Source organism: Rhinolophus ferrumequinum, chromosome 27, assembly GCF_004115265.2.
Source record: "Rhinolophus ferrumequinum isolate MPI-CBG mRhiFer1 chromosome 27, mRhiFer1_v1.p, whole genome shotgun sequence".
NCBI lineage: Eukaryota > Metazoa > Chordata > Mammalia > Chiroptera > Rhinolophidae > Rhinolophus > Rhinolophus ferrumequinum.
The window spans coordinates 12840611-12862983 of record NC_046310.1 but is presented as its reverse complement, the minus strand read 5'-3'; the positions used below and the strand labels follow the sequence as shown (position 1 = coordinate 12862983).

The 22373-nt window shown below is 48.7% G+C and overlaps 1 protein-coding gene across 1 annotated transcript in view; it reads left to right on the top strand.

The window, feature by feature from the left end:
- The first annotated feature begins 2011 nt into the window (after nt 1-2011).
- The window catches only part of CAPN8 (calpain 8), a 48537-nt gene continuing 28175 nt past the window's right edge, over nt 2012-22373 (top strand). Inside the window, exons 1-2 of the mRNA XM_033099665.1 lie at nt 2012-2278; nt 5452-5521. Coding sequence (XP_032955556.1) covers nt 2042-2278; nt 5452-5521 — 307 coding nt within the window. The 5' untranslated portion in view covers nt 2012-2041. The remainder of the gene's footprint in view (nt 2279-5451; nt 5522-22373) is intronic.

Genomic DNA, 22373 nt, shown 5'->3' with positions numbered 1-22373 from the left:
AAAGGTAAAAATAGAAATTTCCTTTCCTTTCCCACAGAGCTGTTGATTTCTCCTGGAATCTAATCTGCTTAAGAGGAGTCTGTGTTGATTGAATGGAGTTGTGGTTCTGGTTTTAAAGGAGGACGGGGCCACCGAAGTGAGCTCAGGGTCAACTTTGGGGGCTGGTGAGAATGAAACTGTGAACATTGGATGAACTTATTAGTGGTGGGGGTTGGGGGGACAGATGTTGAATGAAGGGAAAGTGATGCTGAGGAAAAGAAAGTGGGGCCCCCAGAGGGGCCAGCGCCAAAGCCAAGTCCCTCTGACATGTGTTTGAGCCTCTGCAAGTCACTTTGGCCTTGAATTTCTGGTGGAACCTGAGAAACCATGTTTTCTCCTGGACGCCTGGGGATCAGACCCTTCTTTCTGCTTGCCCAGACCTACCCACTTAGCTAAGTGCTTTCCACAGAGACGAGCACTGCCTTAGAATGTCAGAGATGGGGCTTCAGAGGTCAGCTGGTCTAGGGCTTCTCAGAGCGTGGCACGTGGACCCCTGCACTTGCATCACCTCTGGGACACTAGTTGAAACGCTGCAGACTCCTGGGTCTTACCTTAGACCCACTGAGTCAGAGCTCTTAGGAGTGGGGAGCAGTGCTCGGGCCTCAGGAAATCAGCATTTTGACACCCTGTATTAGTTTCCTGTGGCTGTGGCAACAAATTGCCACACACCTGGTGGCTTAAAGCAATAGAAATATATTCTCACAATTTTGGAGGCCAGAAACGCAAAATCAGTGTCCCTGGGCTGAAGCCAAGGTGTCAGCAAGGCCACACTCTCCCAGAGGCCCAAGTGGGGGCCTTTTCCAGCTTCTGCTGGCTTCTGACCTTCCTTGACCTGTGGCGGCATCCCTCCGGTCTCTGCTTCTGTGGACACATCGCCATGTCCTTTTTTTCATCTGCTGTCAAATCTCCCTCAGCCCCCGTCTTATGAGGACACCTGGGATTGCATGTAGGGCCATGACCATCTCTCCATTTCAAGGGACTCCATTTCACTAGGACTTGATATCTTTGGGGGACCGTTTTCCAGCCTGCTCCACGCACAAAAGCTCAAAAATCACCGACAGCGTTTACGTCCTTAGAGTACAACAGGCCTAGGAGAATGGAGCCCCGAGAAAAGGGAACATCCAAGGTCACGGAGCCCATAATCCTCTTCTGAGGCTGGAGCTCAAGACCCCTGCTTCCCAGGCCTTCTCTTTCTGCTCCTGGTTCCTAGAATCATGACAGCTGACAACTAGTGAGTGTTTCTTATGTACTGATCTAAGCAGATGACACATACTTGCTCATCGCTCTTCCAGACGACCTTGTGAGGTCAGTCCTACCATTAGTTTCCATTTTACAGATGAGAAAACTCAGGGGAAGGCAGGTTAAATAACTTGCCAAATGTTGTTGTTTAATAGAGCGAACTACTGATGGAGGCGGGATAGAAAGTCAGGCAGTCAGAGGTCAAAAACCTCGTTCATAGTTGGAACAATGTCCCGTTGGGCTCACTCTGATCCACTCTGTGAAGCACCCCTTTCTGATATTTTTGTCCTCCTAGCAGATATGGGACCAAACTTTTCTGGAAGGAAAGGAGACGTCTCTCACCCCTTGCTCTCCTCCTGCTCAGAACTTCTCTGATTCCTTGATATATCCTTACCTCAAGCTACACAACAGGCCTTCCCATCTCAGCCAACGGGCGCAATGGGAGGCAAGGGGGTCTTGCCATGAGGTAGGGACAGCTGAGATCCTAAGGCATTTCTTAGGTTAATGACCTGGGAGGGGCCCTGGAAGGTTCCCAGCCTCCAAATTGTCTGCTGAAAGGCAGACAGGGAAGGTGGGGCATATTTGGGTACATATTTGCTTCTGGCTGTGACTCACTTCCCTCTGGAGCAGGGCTCCAGGTGAAATATTTACCTGCTCCACCTGCCCTCCATGCTGCCTTATAGCTCCTCTCCCCGTGGGGCAGGTCTCAGAGAGCACAGAGCAGCCGGGCCCTCGTGTCTACCCCGCAGAGCCCACCTCCGGCATGGCAGCCCTAGCGGCCGGAATCTCCAAGCAGCGGGCAGCAGCCGAAGGGCTTGGCTCCAACCAGAAAGCCGTGAAGTACTTGGGTCAGGACTTCGAGACCCTGAGACAGCAGTGCTTGGACTCAGGGGTCTTATTTAAGGACCCAGAGTTCCCAGCGTGTCCGTCAGCCTTGGGCTACAAGGATCTTGGACCAGGCTCCCCCCAGACTCAAGGCATTGTCTGGAAGCGGCCCCCGGTAAGGAGATGGGCTGGCTGTTGAGTGTCACACAGGATGGAGGGCCCTCACTTCTGGTCAGAAGTAGCTGAAGGAGGAGTCATGGCTCTGTATCTTAAATTCCTGTACCCCAGATTTCAGACCACATCTCTCCTTTTAAAAAATTTTTTCAGAGGTGGTAAGGTATTAAAGGGAAGAACATGCCTGGGCTTTGGGACTGGACAAGTTAGATTTGAATCCTGGCTCTGCCTATGTGGCCTTGGACAGATAACCTCTGTGAGCCTCAGTTTTCTCATCTGTAAAATGGTGCTACTGGCACCTTATTTTTCATGGTTGGTATGAGGACTAGAGAAAAAGCTCAGGGTATAGGGTCCAGCACGTAACAGACACAGAATACATGGAACAAATCAGTGCTAGATGTAATCGTTGATAAGGGGTCAGTTGTGATGTTATTGCTGAAAGCTACAAGGTCATGAATGGTCCCATCAGGGCTGGTGAGTGGAGAGGTGGGGACTCTGGGTCTGTGAATGCAGATGGAACTCAGGGGCTCCGAGATGCTGTCACTGGTCCCACCCAAAGCTCAGGAGCCAAGAATAGAGAAACATCCTCCCGAAACCTAGGCCCGTGGCCTACATGTGACCCTTGTCAGTGATTTAACCTCTGGGATGGGAGCCCCCTCCACACAGAGTGGTTGTGAGAATTGAGATAATCGCATGAAGTGCTCTGTGCAGTGTCTGGCACGTGATGAGACTCACAAGAGAACACACTCTGGCCCTTGGCCAGGGCACCTTTTGTCTTCTAGACCCCGATGGGAGAATTAAGTCACCGTCCCTATGTTCTTGGCCGTGGTTGAAGAGGGAGGATGAGAAAAGAATTCTTTAGAAATGGTCAAATCATCCTTTAACGCTAGCTCCCTCTACCCCTTTGTTTTCATCCTACCAGTTTTGCACAACAGGTCCGACTCTGAGAATAACTCCTCTGCCCATCTCTTTCCTGCCTTCCCTGGCCCATCTTCCCACCCCCACTCTGGATCTATGGGGTTCCTTTGGGGTGTTGGCAAAATCAAGGTTGAGAATTATGGTTTTCTATTCTAATCTCAAGCGTTGATGGCCACATTTCATGTCAACAGTTTTCCAGGCCTGTGTCGTGTGCCAGGCATTGCCAGGCACAATCTGGGAGGGCGGATGGGGAGGAAGTGAAAGAATGAGTTGTGGTCTCAGCTCTGAGGGAGGTTGTGGGGAGACAGACACGTGAATGAAGGACTGACATCCTGGACAGAATGAAGGAAGGACTCAAAAAGGCATGAACGTGGTGTGGGCACCTGGGATGTTAGTACTGGGTGATGGGAAAACTTCAGGGAGAAGGTCCCATTCCAGTGGGATTGAAGGATCCCAAGGGGCTTGGGGCGGGGAGGGGATGGAAGTGGGGGAAGGAGAAGCGTTCGCTTTGTGACCAAAGTCAGGTACCATGTTTCTCTGAAAATAAGACCGGGTCTTACATTAAGTTTTGCTCCAAAAGACGCATTAGGGCTTCTGTTCAGGGGATGTCATCCTGAAAAATCATGCTAGGGCTTATTTTCCGGTTAGGTCTTATTTTGGGGGAAACACGGTATCAGTTAACCTTTGCCTAGTTCTTCTCTTTCCTTTGAAATTCTTGAAGCCCTTCCCTCTCCAACCACATTGCCTGTTCTCTCTCAAACAGCGTCTTCACCCGGTCTCACTGTCCATGTAAATATGGTCATTTTTAGACTGGATGTGCTGATTTGTGCCTGTCAACAAAATGCAATAAAATTCAGAGGACGAGGTAGTAGAACCTGATTAATGTGGAGCTGAGGTACTCCCATGGTTCAGGGTTTTCAGATGAATAAATAAATGCTTGTCAAAATTTACCCTCTCCATTCTCCCGCATCAACGAAGAATGATCACACAGCTGCTTTTGGCCAGGCTATGCTCACACACCACACAGTATATCATAGGACACAGTTTCAGCTTCTAAGATCTTACAGATTATTGGACTTGTGAGATGGTAACGACCCTGATTCTGTCTCTTTCTGGGATGTGCCTTGGAACCTGCGAAAATCCGTCTGTTTCTAAATGCTTCATTGTTTTGTCCCAAGAGACCTCTCAGGGACCTGGAAGAAGGTTGGGGTGTTCAGAAATGAGGTGCATAATGAGTTCACTTGCTGCTTTCTTCCCTGCCCTCCCTTCCCCCTCCCTACTTTTTTCCGTCCTTCCCTCCTTTCTTCCTTAAATTGTGGTAAGATACACATAACAAAATTTACTCTAGGTACCTTATATACGTGAAATCATACAGTATTTGTTCTTTTGTGTCTGGCTTATTTCATATAGCATAACGTCCTCCAGGTTCATTCATGCTGTAGCACGTGTCAAGACTTCCTTCCTTTTCAAGTCTGAATAATATTCCACTGTGTGCATGTACAATGTATTTTTTTTTCATCCATTCATCCATCAATAAGCACTTAGGTTACTTCCATCTTTGGGCTATTGTGAACCATGCTTCTGTGAATATGGGTGTACAAATATCTCTTTGAGACCTGGCTTTCAATTCTTTGGGTTATATACCCAGAAGTTTAATTGCCAGATCAGACAGCAATTATAGTTTCAATTTTTGGGGGACCCTCCATATTGTTTTCCATAGCCACCGTACCATTTTACGTCCCCAGCGACATGGCACAGTGCTTCCGGTTTCTCCACATTCTTGCCAACATTTGTTATTTTCTGTTTTTTGATAGCAGCCATCCAAATGGGTGTGAGGTGATATCTCATTGTGGTTTTGGTTTGCATATTCCATAGTTAAGAGCTGAAGCCACAGAATTGGGTGATGTCACCAAGAGAGAATGCTTAGAGCAGATTATTGCTGCATGAAATGGGATCGCTGCAGAAGGGCGGGCACCCCGCCCGAGGGTTCCCTGATTCTTAGGGGTGAGCAGAGCAGAGGAGCCCTTGATGGAGATTGAGAAGGGGTATTTAGAGAGGTGAAGAGAAAGTCCAGGGCGAGTCAGGGTACAGGAGCTGAGAGCGCAGAGTTTTCAGCAATAACATGAGCTATGAGCGATGCATGATCTCCTAGGCAACGTCCAGGTCTGAATTCGATGATTCTAAAGTCTACTTTACCCTGGCTGCCACCAGCCCTGGGCATCTTCTGACGTGTGTTGTGTCCCAAATTGCTTTCAGGAACTCTGTCCCAGCCCTCAGTTTATCATTGGTGGAGCCACGCGCACAGACATTTGCCAGGGTGGTCTAGGTGAGTAACTGGGGAGAGTCCTATTTGCTTTGGGAGAGGGCGGGGGTGTGTGTGTGATGAGTAACATCAGATTAGCTGTGAGACTTGACCAACTGTAGCTACCTTTGAGTGGATATGATTCGCCCTATAAAACGGCCAGGTCTGTACAATTATGAGCTGTCATAATAGGGGCTTTTATCATTAGTCAGGAAACAAGAATTCTATCTTCCTAGCCAAGCTTTCTTTCACAGGTCCAGAGTCCTGGGATTAAGAACCTTCCTTTCCTATTCTCTCCACATCAGGTGCTGTGAAACTTAGGAAGTACTTCTTAAAATTTTGTTTTCTAAGTTCTAGTCTCCAGTGTCAGTAAGTGAGGTTCTCCTCGAAAGCATATTAGTGTTGTTGAGTTCCTAGGCCCTCCTGATCCCAGGGCCACACGGTTTCTGTGTTGAGTTGGACAACGTGATATTTAAGGGGACAGCACGGACCTCAGTTGAATTTGCTGGGCTTCCAAACTGCCATCCAGTGACAGCTGCAAAATACAGACCTGGAAATGAAAACAATGAGGAGACAAATCCTACTTGGTGAAAACCAGCAAAACAAACAAAATCTCAGCATCTGTACGGCCCCGATAACCTTTATCGTTCAGGAGGTTCCTTTCTGTCTTTTTCTCCTTGTTCCAGCCGGGAAAACCCGTTCTCCTCCGTCTGCCTGGAAACCTGTACGATTTTGAAAATCACAGGGCATTTCACTTGAAATGCCTCCAGTGTTCTCTCCTTTCATGAGTGTAGCAAACATCCCCTTAACCAGAGCTCATGTGGCTCTAAAGCAGTGAGAATGATTCGGGGTGCCACACACAAATGTGTGCCCCATTTCCGGAAAACCTCAGCCTCCACGGCCTAAGTCTTTGTGTCAGGGTCACAGAGGGGAAGCGTTCTGACCTTTCCTGCTCTGCGTAAGGGTGGTGTGCCTTTCACTTCCCGCTAAATGTTTCACCTAATTTAGCACGTGTCTCAGGGAAACACAACTTCCAATCTTACGCTTTTAGCGGCTTCTTGTTAGAGATGTTTTAACTTTGGAAAAGGTATTTAATGAGTGCCTTTTAATTGATTGACTTAGAACGATAGATCTCCTTTTGACTAGTTTTAAGCAAGGAGAAAACAGGGTTGGCAGAAAGAGGCCTGAGCGTTACCGTGGTGACTGCATGCTGCTGATGGATGGAGCCCGTGGCTGGAAGTGCAGGAAATGAACCCACACCGATGCTCAGAATCCAACTCATCTCAGGGTCAAGGGGGCCTCGCCATGGAGGCCACTTTGTGTCAGGGCTGCCACTGAGGTGGTGATTTTTAATGACCAGAGAGGAAGTCTAACTTCCTGAAGGGGCCAGGGCTTGGGAGGGGGCTCAGGGCCTGTTAATCTGGTAGCGCCTGAACATGTAGAAAAGTGGGTGCCTCTCAGCCTAAGGGTGGAGGCCAGTGGCTGCGTCACCATAACCCCTGTGCCTGTGAGCTTTGAGCCAGGGCTGGCCCTGGCAATGGTGGATTGTGAGGAGATTACGAGGAGAGATTCCTCACCCAAGAACAAGGTGGTGCCATGGGGCACCTGTTAGTTAAATGATATGGACTAATGTTTGTTCAATGCTTCATTGGCTTTTCAGAGTCCAACACAGCCTAGCGGGGCCCAATCTAGGTTTAAAAAATGTTATTATTATTATTTTTTAGCAGTTGATCTATATAATGAAAATGATGCCTTTTCTCCTATAGTTTTGTGTTACGATTGTATTATTATTCTGAATTCACACCGTCCAAATATTAAGTGAACTGAAAGTTTACAGTGAAAATCTACTCCATCCCTCATTGCCCAGCAACCACTTTTTAAAAAATCTTTTTAGTGTTTCTTTATGCACATTCAAGCCAGTCTAAATACATAGTCTAACGTTTGTCCCTTTCTTGCATAGAATGGCACTTTGCCATTATTTGCTATTATTTCATAAAATATCTTTTTTTATTTCATAAAATATCTTGGTGATATTTCCATATCAGTATAAAGAGCTTCGTTCATTTTTTAACCATCCAAAGTCCTGTGCTCCATTGCGTGATGTGCCACGGTTGATTTATCTTGTTTCCCACCAACACTGACAGACACGAGTTATCTTCTCACAATTACAAGAAATGTTGCCGAGCACGCCCTTCTCCTTACATCCTATTGGACGTCGAGGGTATTTGTCTGCTGGCTGACGTGTGGCCGCTTCAGTCATGGCATTCTCCCTTCCTCCTTACCGTTCTTGCTAAACCAGGTCTTCACCCTGAACGTGTCGGCCTCTCGGCTCCCATCAGAGTTTGTGCTGACGTAGAGTCCAGGTGCTGGCTTTCTTCGGAGGCATCATTATAAGAAAATAAAGGCGGGGAAGTCTGTAGTGCTAAGGATTCGGTGGCCCCAGTACTTCTTGGTGTGGAATATGACTTTTTGTTGGGCGGTTCCGTCTCTGCAGAAGGGCAGGGGTTTGGCCGCCACACAAATAATTAAATGGGTGTCTTTTGATGAAACAGCCCCCAAACCAAAGCCTTCCCTGGGTCTCCAGGCCTGGGTCTCTTCACCCTGGCACTCTGAGGAGGGGTGTCCCCCTGGGACCCCTGCCTCTCCATGCTCTGTCTTCTTGGCGGAGCCCAGCCTCCCCAGGCCTGACAAGGGCCACCACGCACACAGCGTCCCACTGGAGTGGGAGGAATCTCAGGGCCACGTCGTATTGTGACGGAGTCAGTCGTAAACGTGCAACTCCCTGGAGGATGCTCCCTGTGGGACACACCTGCGGGTGTCCATCTCCCGCGTGTGCTCAGGGTTGGCACGTCACTCAGGGAACTGCAGAGCCCTTGCCGGTCTCTCTGCCGCGGTTGCAGCACAGCCTGTCTCTTCCTTGCACATTGGTTCATGCATGTCCCCAAACTTCCCGAGGCCTCTGTGGCCAGTGAAATAGACTCTCTAATCCACAAAGTACGCATTTCTGGCTGTGTGCATCCTGCACAGTAAGTCGTGCCTGTGCAGTGGGTCCACCCGCCAGGGAACTCTGAGACAAGGCATCCGTTATGCCTTTGGTTGTGAAAACGCAACAGGACTGGAAATGGCTTCAGGCATAAATGGGCCCCAAAGCCACAGGAAGGGATGTTACTCTACAAGCCAGAAGACCTTGGTCTCTGAAAAGTGAGTTTTGACACTTGCTGTTTTCAAGAGTAGGGAGCAGCAGAGTTTCTTCTTTTAACAAATGAGGAACAGAGACTTCCAGAATTTAGACAGAAAGGAGAGCGCTTTCTGAATAACAAATGCTGCAATGTTTATCTAAACTTTTGTTCTGGTGGTGGTTTATTTTCCATGCTGAGCAGGATTAGCAGTGAGATAAGCTTTCCTTTGAAGGTGTGCTGGGTGTTGGCATTTCTCTCTCTCTATCTAGCCTTTCCCGCCTATTTTTCCCTCTCGGTCTTATATCTGTGCGTTTTGTGCTATGTGCTTATCTCGTCTACCCTCCTTTCTCTCTTGACCTGATTTTTCTCTTCACCTCTATAGACTTGATGTCTTTCTCATCTTTGTTGTATTTCCTGAATAGAGTTTTATATTCTGTATTCTTGCGTTGAAAAGAAAATGACTGGCCTGTTTCATGTGTCTCTAAAGACAAAGAACTGACAGTGACAACCTAAATTCAGGTGCCTTCTCTGATGTGTCCCGCACGTTGATTTTCCTCCGTGAGTCAGCGCTCTCCCACCGAGAGGGGCCTGCCCTCCTGGAAGGGGGGCCAGTGTATGTACTGCTCTCAGCACTGGTGTCAGCATCTTTAAAAGCGCTCTTCTAGAACCTTTTGATCTATAGCATCCTTCAGGGGCTGGGACAAAGTAAATCAATTCACTGGGACCAAATGGTTACTTTTAATGAACAATCAGGGAAGCTTCAGTGAACTTAAAGGGCCAAACCCACTCTTTGATTCTGGAAAGCACAGGGTCAGACCTCCAGGAAGCAGAAAAACTGCAGACGACAGTTCTTTGCCACCCAGGCATCTGGGACATGGAGCAAGTTTGCTTGTGCTATCAGGATCTGATTCTCCTTGGGGTGGCTCCCCTTCTTTGTGGAATATGTTTTCCCTCTAATGTGATTCCTAGCGCTCAGTGCCTTCATTTTCGATCCCACTATCACCACTGTCGGATCAGAGGAAAGGGCACAGGACAACCATTTACATTTTAGTGTGAATTTCAGCCAGTGGGTTACAAGCATTGTTTAAGAGCGTGAAAGAATTCTACTGTTGTATCTTCAGTTACACTAACCCTCGCTGATTTATTTCCTTTCAGCATGAATGTAGGCGATGAAGCACAGTAATAGAAATCACAGGTTGTTTTCCTATCCTATTACAATTGTTGCAAATATCTCAAAACACCCCTTCTACTCATCACTACCTCCTAATTATGCTGTTTATTAGACTCCACTCCAAATCTTTTATATGGAACATTAATAAACAAGCACAGACTTTATTACATTTTTTAAAAAACATATTTTGGTAACTATTCCAATATAATTTTTATAGCCCTATTTTTAAATGTTATGCATTTCAAAACATTATTCTGAGATCAGATCTTGACTTCCCCACACTGCCAAAGGGAAGTTATTAACTTTATAAGGACGTTATTAACCTTATAAGGAGGCAGTGAGTGACGCCAGGCCATGCTAGGAGGTTGCTCCTTGAGTGCCAGCTTGGCTGAGCAGCCTAAGGTTTAGGTCTGAAAACCAAGTCTCAGAGAATGGCTGATTCCGACACAGACGGGTGCTTGCGGAAGTACTTCTGTCCTCCGTTTTCAGAGGCTAGTCATTTTAACAGATTCCACAGACCCAACAGGACCCCCACCGTTAGGGCCTGACTCCGTGCCCACCAGCTCAGGGCACCGCCCACTGCTTAGGTTACCGCTTTGCAGACCTCATCCCAGGGCCTGCGGGTGATTTCTCCATCAAGGACAGGCTATGATGAATCTTGGGCTCCTCTTGCCCTCTCTGACTTACGAGGGACACACTGCTACCTTCACCGCAGCCACCAGGTCCAGCATATGTGGCTGGTTAAAGAGCATAACTAAAGGAGGCCGGGGCCACCTGCAGACAGTGCATTTGAGGAGCACTGGTGATGCAACTCCCGGGTCCCCAAGGCTATGGGGAGCCTGTCGGTGCTGGTGCTGAGGCTCCTCACTGAGAGGAAAGAGCTGAGGTGGAGACAGGCTTGTGCAGGAGCAGGAAGCATGAGGCCTCTGTGAAGTTTGTCTCAGCCTCGGACATTTATTAGAAGCCCCCACAGGGGCATGGGGGCTGTGTTCACAGGCGTGCACCTTCAGTTCCCATCACCCAGGGAACAGAAACATGGGGCCTGCCTTTCCCTCCTCTGTTCTCGCCTCCTCCCGTCAGAGCCTAGTCCTGGCGCCACCTGCTCACTGGACAAAGGACGGATGCCTTCTTAATTCTAAGAGGCTACACTGACTTGAAGAATCGAAACAAGCATGGTCTCGGTTGCAGCAGTGGGGGCCGTTTTACAAGCCCTTCCTGGACGCCACTTTCTTTCAGACACTTTCTCTTGGCTCTGTCAGTTCCTGTCGCCTCCCTCTGGCCTTCTCGGCTGTTCTTGCTTGATGTTGGGCTGTGCAATCCCTCTCCAGCCGACAGAAGTGCATCGGGTCCGCCCTGCACAGAGGCACAGTCTGCTCCCCGCTGTGTCCCTCCCCCTTCACAGCCACCTTGTGAAGTGACAGTTGGGGTCTCTCGTGGGCTTAGGGAAAGGCATGAGGCTCCCATTCCCCCCTCCTCCCTGCTCCCTGGGGTGGGACCCTCTCCACTTTGCACTCGGTTTACCGTCTCGCCTCCTGCTCTGAGTCCGCTTTGTCCCACCTGGAGGTCCCACAGGGTGGCTGTGCGGCCTGGGGATTTGTTCCTGGCTGTCAGGACCCAGCCTTTGGTCACTGCAACCTGCGTGTTGCCCCCGGGGCTCCTCAGCCTTCTGCTCTGTAGGGGGAAGGAGATCTGGGGGTCCCCCAGGGGCATCTTGAGCCCCTTCTTCACACCTATTCAGGTCTCAAGGGCTGTGTTTTACCATCACTTTCCAGGCCAGTGACTGAGGAGCTGCCCTCCATCACTTTGGCTTGGGGTGTTGGCCCCTCTTACAGGGTACCCCCCTTGCCTTATCTCTTTAAATTCCATTTGCTCTTGTCCACGCCATTGAACTCCCCAAATCTCCTTTCTCTCCTGGCTCCTGGGTAGTCAGAGTTGAAAGCCTCTATGGACGGATTAACTGCAGGGGCCATGGCACAAATGAGTAAAGTCAGACAGTAAAGGGTCACAATAGAGAGCAGTGGGGACTGTGGCCAAGTAGAGACCATGCTGGGTATGAAAAGGAGCCAGGAGACCTGCCCCGACTGCCGTACATCTGAGAGCACTCGCTGGTCACTCTCGCTCCTCTCACTTGGCTTTGCTTTTCTTGATGGCTTTTACCACCACCTGGCACATTTAGTTATTTATCGGTGGGTTCCCCACCAGAATGTAAACTCCATGACATCAAGGATTTTGCTCCCCTAAATCCTTGTATCCTGAGGGCCTAGAATAGTGCTTGGCACAGAGTACATGCTCAATAAATATTTATACGATGACCCTGTAGAGGACTTGGGGCTAGATTTTGCAGTTCTTAAGCGAAGCCAGAAATCTTTTTTTTTTTTTTTTTTTAATGTGAAACCTTCCAGTTCAAACATATCAATCACTATGCAGGCTGGCACTGCACACGCTGAACAGACTAGATCTGCAAGGTAGTTTTGACCGGTTTATCCCCTTCATACTACACCAAAGCCCTGTTGGGCATGAATTATGGCACCGACCCTCTGGACTTTTTGCATTCTCATCAGCTTTCACCCTTCTGATCTGCACTGAACTGCTGCTAGGGGTTCCTACTTTGGTCTTTGGAGAAATGATGTTTTTTTGTAGATGAGCCCCAGGCAGACCTGCGCTGGCTGCTGATTGAAATTGCTTTCTTTGTGGTTGCCTGCCCGCCAACCTCGCAGGGTCCTGTCTGCCACTCCACCTAAGAGCTCTGCTTTCTTCCTGTCTCTTCTTGCATTTTTTTTTTTTTGTCTTCGGCACCGGTACTCAGGATATTTTCCCGGACTGAAAATGCCTTGTTTTCTGTCCATCACACCCCACTAGGCTCCCAGGCATTTTTACATGTGAGTTCACGTCACCTCCTCTTTTAATGCGTTTACAGCGGGAGGCCATCATCATCTTACCACGGAGACCCTCCCGTATCCTGTGTTTAATACTTGATGCACTTTAAGGACCCACGTGACCTTGGGAAGCCTGAGGATCCCCAGCACTGCTTCGGGAGTGCCAGACCATTGTCGGTCACTTTGGAGGGGGGCATTTGACAACCTGTGTCACCCGCCCCAGCACAAACGGAGAAGGGCCACTTCATGCCTCCCCATGTGGATTTCAGCCTGGGCCAGAGCTAATGATGACATCAGAGTGCTCATCGTTTCCTTTCTTTCTCCACTAGGCCTGCCTTCTAGTGTTTTGTCTGAGTTTTGCATCCGAAGGGCGTTATAATTAAATTCAGTCAACACACCCCTTCCTTGAAACGGGCTCTGAGATGTTTTAACATGAGCCCCAAATGTATTTACTTACTGGTTTTTTGTTTTTTTCTCCAGGGAATCAATTCCATTTTTGTAATCTAAGAAAATGTCCCCTCTACATAGCGTTAAAGGTGTGATTTAAAACTGGGGGGGGTGGAGTGAGAAATCCGGGAGTAGTTTCTCGCCACTGAGCCTTATTCCTTCCACAATAGCAGAAATTAGATAAGAACTGGCCCGATGGGCTTCATGAACTAGAAGAAACACTGAAATAATTTGAGTCAGTCCCCTCAGCTGTGAAGAGTTTTCTTTCTTTTTTTCCCCTTTCCTCCTCACTGATAACTTAGAAGGTAAAGCAAGATGGCCTCTGATTGAAAAGATGACCTGCCACGAACTATCCTCCGCCAAAAGCCGCCCTCTGCACCCGGTGGCCCAGTCTGCTGTCAGGTCTGAGGGATGGCTTCTGGGTAACCATGGGAACCGGCAAGTGGAGATGTGTGCTGGTCTATGGGGGGCCACCAAAGTGGAATACTTAGTGTACTTTATTAGATGTAGTGTAGCTCGAAAGGAGTCATTGTGAGGATATGAAAATTACAGTTGCTGTAAGGAGTCACACCACCACTGCTCAGAAAAATACCAGAAAGATTTGGGGCTAATCTTTGAAACTGTATCGGTGACATTCCTCCTAGGGTGACCCATATGCCTCACCCCCTGCTGAGAGTTTCTGGACATTCATAACACCAGGGACTGAGGTGCTCTAGGGTCTTGCTTCTAGAACAACGGTAGCTTGCTCTAAGGCAACCACAAAATGAGGAAGCTATTATAATTAATACGTGCTAGATTCTTAATTTACCAATATCACAGGAGGTACGGACCACGTGGCAGGCGCAGGGATGGGGGTGCTGGGATGCTTATAAGAGCAAAGGGACGTGTGGCTCATCAGACATACTGACTTGTCAGAATCAGGAAGGACTTTCCCGGCTCATTCATGTGACAAATACTCATTAAGTGCCTTCTTCGAATAAACAGACACTGTCTCTCCTCTCCTGGTAGAGATGGGAAGAAGGATCCAGACAGCAGAAAGAATATGAACAGGTCCTTCGGCTAGAAAGAGCAGGGCCCTGGAGAGGACTGGTAAGGACGAGGCAGGGCTGGAGCGCAGAGGGAGCCAGGAATGCAGGAGCCGAGTGCAAAGGGGGCAGTCAGATCACCAGGGCTTTGATGCTGGCCGAGGAATTGTGGCCTTTATTCCTCAGGGCAATGTGGAAGCTTGGAAGGTCTGTTAGCAGGGTCATGTTCAGCCAGACTTGCTGCCGTGGGGAGAATGGAAACACACCTGAAACGTAAGAAACAGTCGTTTTCTGCGGACAACTGGTGTTGGAAGAGGGCCACTAGAAGTAAAACGGAGGCCCGGGGGTTCTTAGTAATTAGTTTCTAAAAAGGTTTGGTTAGTGTATGACTTTGAAAAACGATACAAAAAGTTTCTCTTAGATTTCACAATACTGATGGTCACAATTGCAGCTTTGTGCTAAATCTTAGAACAAAGAATAAATTTGATTGTTGACTTTTTGAAGGATGTGCTTTTCCTGAAAAACACTACAAGACGGTAGCAGGCCACCCACTCCCTCCACTTCTCGCTTGCCTTTTGAAGCAGAATCATGGAAACATTGGAAAACTTCACTTTTCCCCAGGTCCTCTTTGAATCCTTTGATGCTCAAACCATTCCCTTGGGAAGTGCCAGGTCCTGCCTTGAGCCGAGTGAGTTTTCTCTTCCTCAGCTGTAACTGCTTGAACTCTGCCAGGGCCTCCTTTCATCACTTTCACTTTACATCACTTTATATCACTTTCTTCCATTTCACGAAATCCAGCAGATTTAGCCAAATGTTCAGTGTCACTTTGTACCCGCTTTGAATTCTGTGTGTGTGAGACTGGCACGATTCAGGTAGGGACAGTTACTGCTGTGAAGCGGGGAGAATGTTTAAGCATACGTGCATGAAGATTTTCACGTCATGACAAGTTTGCCTCTTTTCTGCAACCTCCTAGGTACAGCTCTGCAACCCCCAATGAACATTTGGGGAAAGAGGGTCCCTTACAGTCCCAGCGGGAGAGAAGGCAGAGACAGGGGTGTTAAGAGAGAGGGGCCGGTTTGGGGAGCTATTTAGGAACAACATCAAAACCATTTGGGAAGCAACTGGACATGAGCGGCGTGAAGGAAAAGAGGAATTAAAGTGGCTCTCAGGCTTGCGCAAGTGAGAAACTAGTCATGCTGATGCCTGAGATTGAAAATGCCTGAGAGGCAGGTGGGTGGGAGCAAGATGCTGATTCCTGCTTCATAGACCAAACATACAGGGAAATGTATAGAGAATTTGTATAGAGAATGTACCAGCAACGGCCTAGCATAATTTTCATTTTAGTTTTTTTTATAGAGTAGTGCACACTCAATAAATGTTTGCTGATTCACTTGTTTGGGCTCCCTGGTATTTTTGGTTAATTTTTGTTGGGTGATGATAGCGCATAGTAGGGAGGTTTATTGAAGGCTTTCTATGTGGCAGGCACTAAGCTAAGCACTTTACACATCTTACCTCATTTTTATTTTCATAACAACTCCAAGAATTAGCAACTATTTTATGTTATTGCAACATAAGGAGATGAGGTAGGTCAGAGAACACCAAATGTTAATGAGGTGAAGGCCCATGGAAAGTGAAAATGATGAAAGGCTAGTGAGAAGCTGTGTGTGGTTTGAGGGAAGGAGAGAAAGTTCCTGAAATTTCTTGTTTGTCTTGCCTGGAGGTCTAGGGCATATATTTCAAATGGTGATAATCCTGTTTGCTTCTGCGTCCGAGTGGCTCTGGAGCGCGGGGGAAGGACAGCAAGCTCATCATCTTGCTGGACTGACTAGTCCTGGCTCTGACACTGCCTGTCTGACCTTGGGAGGTCACTGAACTGCTGAGGGCCTCAGCTTTGCTCATCAGGAAAGTGGGGATTGAATACGCGCTTTACCTGGTGCAAGGCCCGAAAGATTCAAACACAGGACGTTACTCTCCTTGTGCAGAACACAAACGAGGGTGTGGCTTATGCTATTTCAGGGGAATTCTTGGAGGATGAAGGGTTGAGCCCAGAATGCATTTCTTTCTCATCTCCATTTTGCAGGAACTCGCCCTTCCAAGAAACCATTGGATTAACCTACTTTAGGATTGAGCAGGATTTACTGTAGGTCACTTCCCGAAGTGCAAGGTGCATTAACCGGAAGTGTATCTATAGGTTCAAAGAAGCTGCAGAGTCCTGCCTGGGGAAGTAGGGAACTCAATGGAGTTCAATTCAGTGTAGAATTTTGTCCAATCCAACAAATGAAAGTCTTTTTTGGCGTAAGGGACTGATCCCTTTTGGGTAACTGGTGAGTCTTCCAGATTCCTCTCCTCTGCCCTCCTTTCCAAGATGGTGCTGGAGGACTGGCCCCACTGGGTCCCCATATGCACGCTGGCTGTGTCTGCCCAGGTGCGGTTGGCCTGGCTCCTGGGACATCTGCTGGTGTCCACTGCTGGCACCATGCTGGTGGCCTCTTGAACTTTATTTGTAGAGGCCACAGGGGACCTGAGAGGTTTTTCCAGAGAGCCAGTTGGGTATCTCTTTCTTCTGTGGCTCACGGCTTTCTTAATTCTGTGGAGGCTGCCCAGGTGGGTGCAGGACTTCTCTCCAAGGTATGCATTTTCAAATCACTTCTGGCAATTTCATACCAATGTGATTTCTCAAGGAAGCATTTTATGCTGGGGTCTGTGAAAAGTATGGGGTGCACTGTTGGCCTCCAGTGAGCTTGCAGTCTAGCTAGAGAGATGGGAATTGTCAGCAAAGCAAAAAGAGCCACAAGTGTGTGCGGAGGGTTTTAATGTATCAAAAAAGGATGAATTGAATACTGAGGGCTGCAAAGGCACGTTCACCAATGGGAAGGAGATGGGAAGGGCATCTTCTGCCATCGCTTAGCACAATGTGCAGAGCTGAAATCGTGCCCGTGTGTAAAACCTGAGGGCAGCCTCATACCGAAGAGCAGGTGAAGGATGCCTCAGCTTTGATCAAATATTGAAGGTGGGTTTTTACAAAACAAGCACATATTAGCAGGGTCGAAATCTTTGCATGAAGTTCAGATGTGCCAGCAGCATAGCATTCTTTGTTTTCCTGGACTGTTCTCAGCTTGCTCGGGAGCCCTGATTTCCACTGACCATGTGTGGGAAGGAAACAAACTCGCCAATTAAAGGTATTTCCTCCTCTGCCTGTTTCAGGTTCTCCTCGCTTTTGTATAAATGCTCATCATTCAATCACTCTGCTTGGTGGTTTCTTGCTTCTTAAAGGCCTGTCTCTGGCCTCCCCAAAACAGCACCTGGATACACCAGCCCTCTGGACAATGGGGGAAGGGCTGGTGGGTCCTCTGGGTCCTGGCTGGTCTCTTGGAGAAGTGACTGGCATATTGTGCGGTCTGTTCTCCTGGTATTGTCAGGGTCCAGTGGACCTTCCCTGGCCGAGTCAGGCCCAGCTCAGTGCGCGCCGACACGTCACGCACTCCATCCAGCCCCTGTCCCACAGCCACCACAGCCCCTGCAGTCACTGACCATCAGAAGCACTAGGGGCTGTTCTTTGCCGTCCTCTCTCACCTCTCTGCCTTGGTACTCTATGCTGCCTTTTTTATCCCGCTCCCAGAATCCCCAGTGGGAAACAGAACATAAGTCCTCTCTGCTTTGGCTTCCTCTTGGGGTGTGGAACTATTCTCTCACTCCTGCCATTGTTTGAGGAAGGGGTTCCAATGTCTGACATGTCTCTTTCCCTCCTCTCTTCTTCTCTCGGTAGCACAGAAGCATCTCCCGTGGTGTTTGCGAAATTCCCTTAAGTTAGAACCTGACGTCTTGCTACCCGGGACCTATAATAGCACTAAGTGTCCAGACTTTCGAGCTTTGATTGTAATAGGTAAAGGGAAGTGTTGAATTCAGAGATTTCTTTTTAACACAGCCTGACTCAGGATTGTTTCTTGATTGGCTTAAAACTTCCCCTGACAGAGCGGAGCGATGACTTCATTGTTGTAATTGGGGTCTATCTGTTTTCTGGAAGCCCTGAAACCCCCCAATATGATGGGTGGGGGGTGGTTCTAGGGATCATGATTTGAGTGGAATAGAAAAATCAGTTTATTATTTTGATAATTATGAAACCCATTACATATATAACCTGAATAAGGAACAGGAAGAACAAAGCTCAGTTCGTTCCCCAACTTCCCATGGATCCCTGCCCCTCCAGCTCCCTGGTTAACCGAAACTGTAGCCCATGACAGCCCTCCCTGGAGGTGTCTGGGGAGCAGGGACTTGCCCATCAAGATTATTTCCCAGCTTTTTTTTGGGTCCACCTTATTTACCGCTCAACTTGGATCCAAAGCCTCTTGGCTGCTTTTGAAAATTAAAACTATGCTCAAAGATCAAAACTGTGTCCCCACTGAGAAGGACCCAAGTAATGTGCCATAGGCTTGAAGGCAGGTCCTCAAAATAAGCTCTTGAAATATTTTAAGCAACAGAATAAATGTTTATTCTCCCAAGAGGACTTGATGAAGGGAAACACACTCATTTGGATAGGTTTCTTCGAAAAAGCGTCTTTCCCATGACAATGCATTTGCACCTTCCATAGTCGCTGGCAGGCGTCCAAGAGCTTGCATACCCATTGCACCTCCTCAGAGCTCTGCGCGTGCTGTGACAGCCAGGCGGGCCCTGTGAAATGTCAGAAGTGAGGCAGATGAAGAGAAAATTAAAGTGTCCTCCAGCTGGGCAGCCCTATTTGATGTCAGCAGCTGAGGGGCATTTTATTCCTGTGCCTGGAATTATAATGTCTAAGGAGCGTTCTAGGTGGGCCGCTGGAAGCAGCTGAGGCTGAGAGCAAGACTGTCCCTATCAGAAGAGAGGCGGGTTATGCCCAGTCCTGAGGGCCGTGCAGCTGCTCTGATCTCTGTGAGGGGTCACCTGCCTTAGAGAGGGCTGCAGAATACTCATCCCATCCACTCCCCAGAGGCCAGTGCCTCTGATTGTTTTCCCTTGTTGTCTCCCTCTGCCCAGAGCTTTAGCGGCAAAGGCCCCTGATCTTGGTGGAGGTAGGACCTGTCAGGTTCGTGCATATCCTGGTTGGTCCCCATTTTCCCACACCCCAGCGGGATTCAGGTGCAAACACATCAGGTGCTGCTGGGGATTTGCACAAGAATAGAATATGGCTCGTTCATTCCTTTGGTCACTTGCTTATTTTCATTCATCAAACATGGAGCCCTACTATGTGCCAGCCACTTGCTGTGGATACCAAGATGAAAGGATCCACATCTTTGCTCTGCAGGAAGAGAACAGAGAAGAAAGGCAGTGAGAGACAGTTATGCTCAAGTGGCTCAGGAAGGTGCTGGGGGCTCTGAGGAAAGAGTGCATGGGGCACCAAAGCAGGTCAGAGACTGGGTCACGAAAGTTCCGCCTGGTATCTGATGCACAAATGGAGTTTTGAGTCCAACCTGGTTAATAACCATGATCTGAAGTAGCTTAAGATCTGTGCACACAGAAGTGTAACTTAGGTCTTTAGGAAACTCAGAAAAAAAAAGGTGACTTGTAGCAGGAGAGTGGGAGGCAGCACAGAAGGCTTCGTGGAGAAGGGGAGAGATTCACCAGGTGGTGCTGCAGCGAGCACTTTGCAGCAGAGGGAACAAATGACCAAATGCATGGCAGTGGAAAGGACCAGGGCATGCTTTGTGCATATCCAAGTTTGATTGGAGATTAGCTTCATGGTGGGAGTACAACGGGAGAAAGGCTGGAGAAGGGGGGTGCAGGCATATTGTGAAGGGTCTTGATGCCCTGTTAGTTTTTATTTTGCTCTTAAGCATGGAGGAAGTTGAAGGTTTTTTTGGTTTCTTTTTAAGACTTTTTTTTTTTTTTAAATTGGGGAAGGGGAACAGGACTTTATTGGGGAACAGTGTGTACTTCCGGGACTTTTTCCAAGTCAAGGTGTTGTCCTTTCAGTCGTAGTTGTGGAGGGCGCAGCTCAGCTCCAGGTCCGGTTGCCCTTGTTAGTTGCAGTGGGCGCAGCCCACCGTCCCTTGAAGGAGTCGAACCCAGGAGTCGAACCGGCAACGTTGCGGTTGAGAGTCTGCGCTCCAACCAACTGAGCCACCCGGGAGCTGAGTGGCAGCTCATTGACTTCATTCTAGTTGCGGAGGGCGCAGCTCGCTGGCCCATGGGGGAGTGGAACCGGCAGCCCAGAGGTCGCACTCTAACCAACTGAGCCTCTCGTCCGCCCCGGAAGTTGAAGGTTTTTGAACAGAGGAATGCCATGATCATAGGTGCTCATGGGAAGAAGACTAGAGGGAGGGAGGACACTCTGTGTTGTTTTACTCTCTCTTTGGATGTTGCCTTTTAATGAGATACTGCCCCCTCGAGTCTTCTTTAGTGAGAAGAACCAAAGACCCTGGCTGCCCGTATCTCCCTCGGCTGCCAGGTTTACTCTCTCCTGTGACTCCCTATTGTTTGTCAGTGAAGTGGAGCCTGGTGAGAAATGGGAGTCGGAAAGACTGCCGTGTGTGTGTGTGTGTGTGTGTGTGTGTGTGTGTGTGTGTGTGTGAGAGAGAGAGAGAGAGAGAGAGAGAGAAAGAGAGAGAGAGAGAGAGAGAGAGAGAATATGAGGTTGGTTGGGGAGAGAAATTAATTTGGGACCAAATCCTCTTTGTTGGAAGAGAGGAAGGCAGATGGAGCAAAGGCCTTTTCAGAATGACCTGGTCATGGAGCCTTTCTGAGCACATGACCGATCCTCAGAGGTGGGTTCCTGGACCACAATTTACTTCCTGCTCAGGCAACCTGAATGTTCCCAACCCTGGGCTATGCCTGCAAGTTTGGCCTTAGTGGTAAAGGAAAACATGGAACGAGACAAGGTCCAGAGGGTCTCCATCTGAAGAGGTGCTGAGATGCTTAGATTGTTTTATATGGAAAAGGTGAAGGATGAGACACACACACAGGCAGGACTGTGGAGCCATTTGGATTGAATGAATGGGAGAAACTTGTTCAGCAAACCCTAGACTCCTGGAAAAAGGCAGCTGTTGGGCCAGTAAAATGAAATAGTCTTTCACTCAGTGAGAAGCCCACATAAGGACACTGAGATTGTGGAGATTGGTGTAGAATAAGTCCATACAGGGATGTGACAAAAGTTGACATCACTTTCAGGATGGTAGGTCCACCACAGGACGTGAAGGTGAGCAAGGGGGACCTGGGGCCTGTGCTTATCGTCCGAGGTCGACGCCAGGAGGGGCAATGATGCCTTCTGAAGAAGTACTGCTCAGTGGTACAGGTCGGGGAGGCCCCACCTCGCGGGGAAAGGGGTTTCCTGTCTTCTTCTGCATTTACATGGGTCTCGAAAGGGGCCGTCACCAAACTCTAGAATTTTTAACCTCTTTTGACTTTTATTTCTTCTGCCTCAAATTATGATGATCTAATGCTAATCAATATCTCAAGAGCGTTACAAGCAATGAGGCATCAAGGCTGTCATGGTGAGCTCCGGAACGCAAAAGGGCAGTCTACACAGATGTGGAGAGCCAGCTTTCTGTCATCCAAGGTCATGCGGGGCAAGGAACACACACATGCACACACACATGCACACACACACACATGCACACACAAGCCCGCACTCACACACACATGCACACACAAGCCCGCACTCAAACACACATGCACACACAAGCCTACACTCACACACACATGCACACACAAGCCTGCAATCACACATGCACACACAAGCCCGCACTCACACACACATGCACACACAAGCCCACACTCACACACACATGCACACACAAGCCCGCACTCAAACACACATGCACACACAAGCCTACACTCACACACACATGCACACACAAGCCCGCACTCACACACACATGCACACACAAGCCCACACTCACACACACATGCACACACAAGCCTGCAATCACACATGCACACACAAGCCCGCACTCACACACACATGCACACACAAGCCCACACTCACACACACAAGCACACACAAGCCCGCACTCACATACACATGCACACACAAGCCCACACTCACACACACATGCACACACAAGCCCGCACTCACACACACATGCACACACAAGCCCACACTCACACACACATGCACACACAAGCCCGCACTCACATACACATGCACACACAAGCACACATGCACACACACATCCTGGGCTGACCAAAGATTCGACGTTTCCCCCA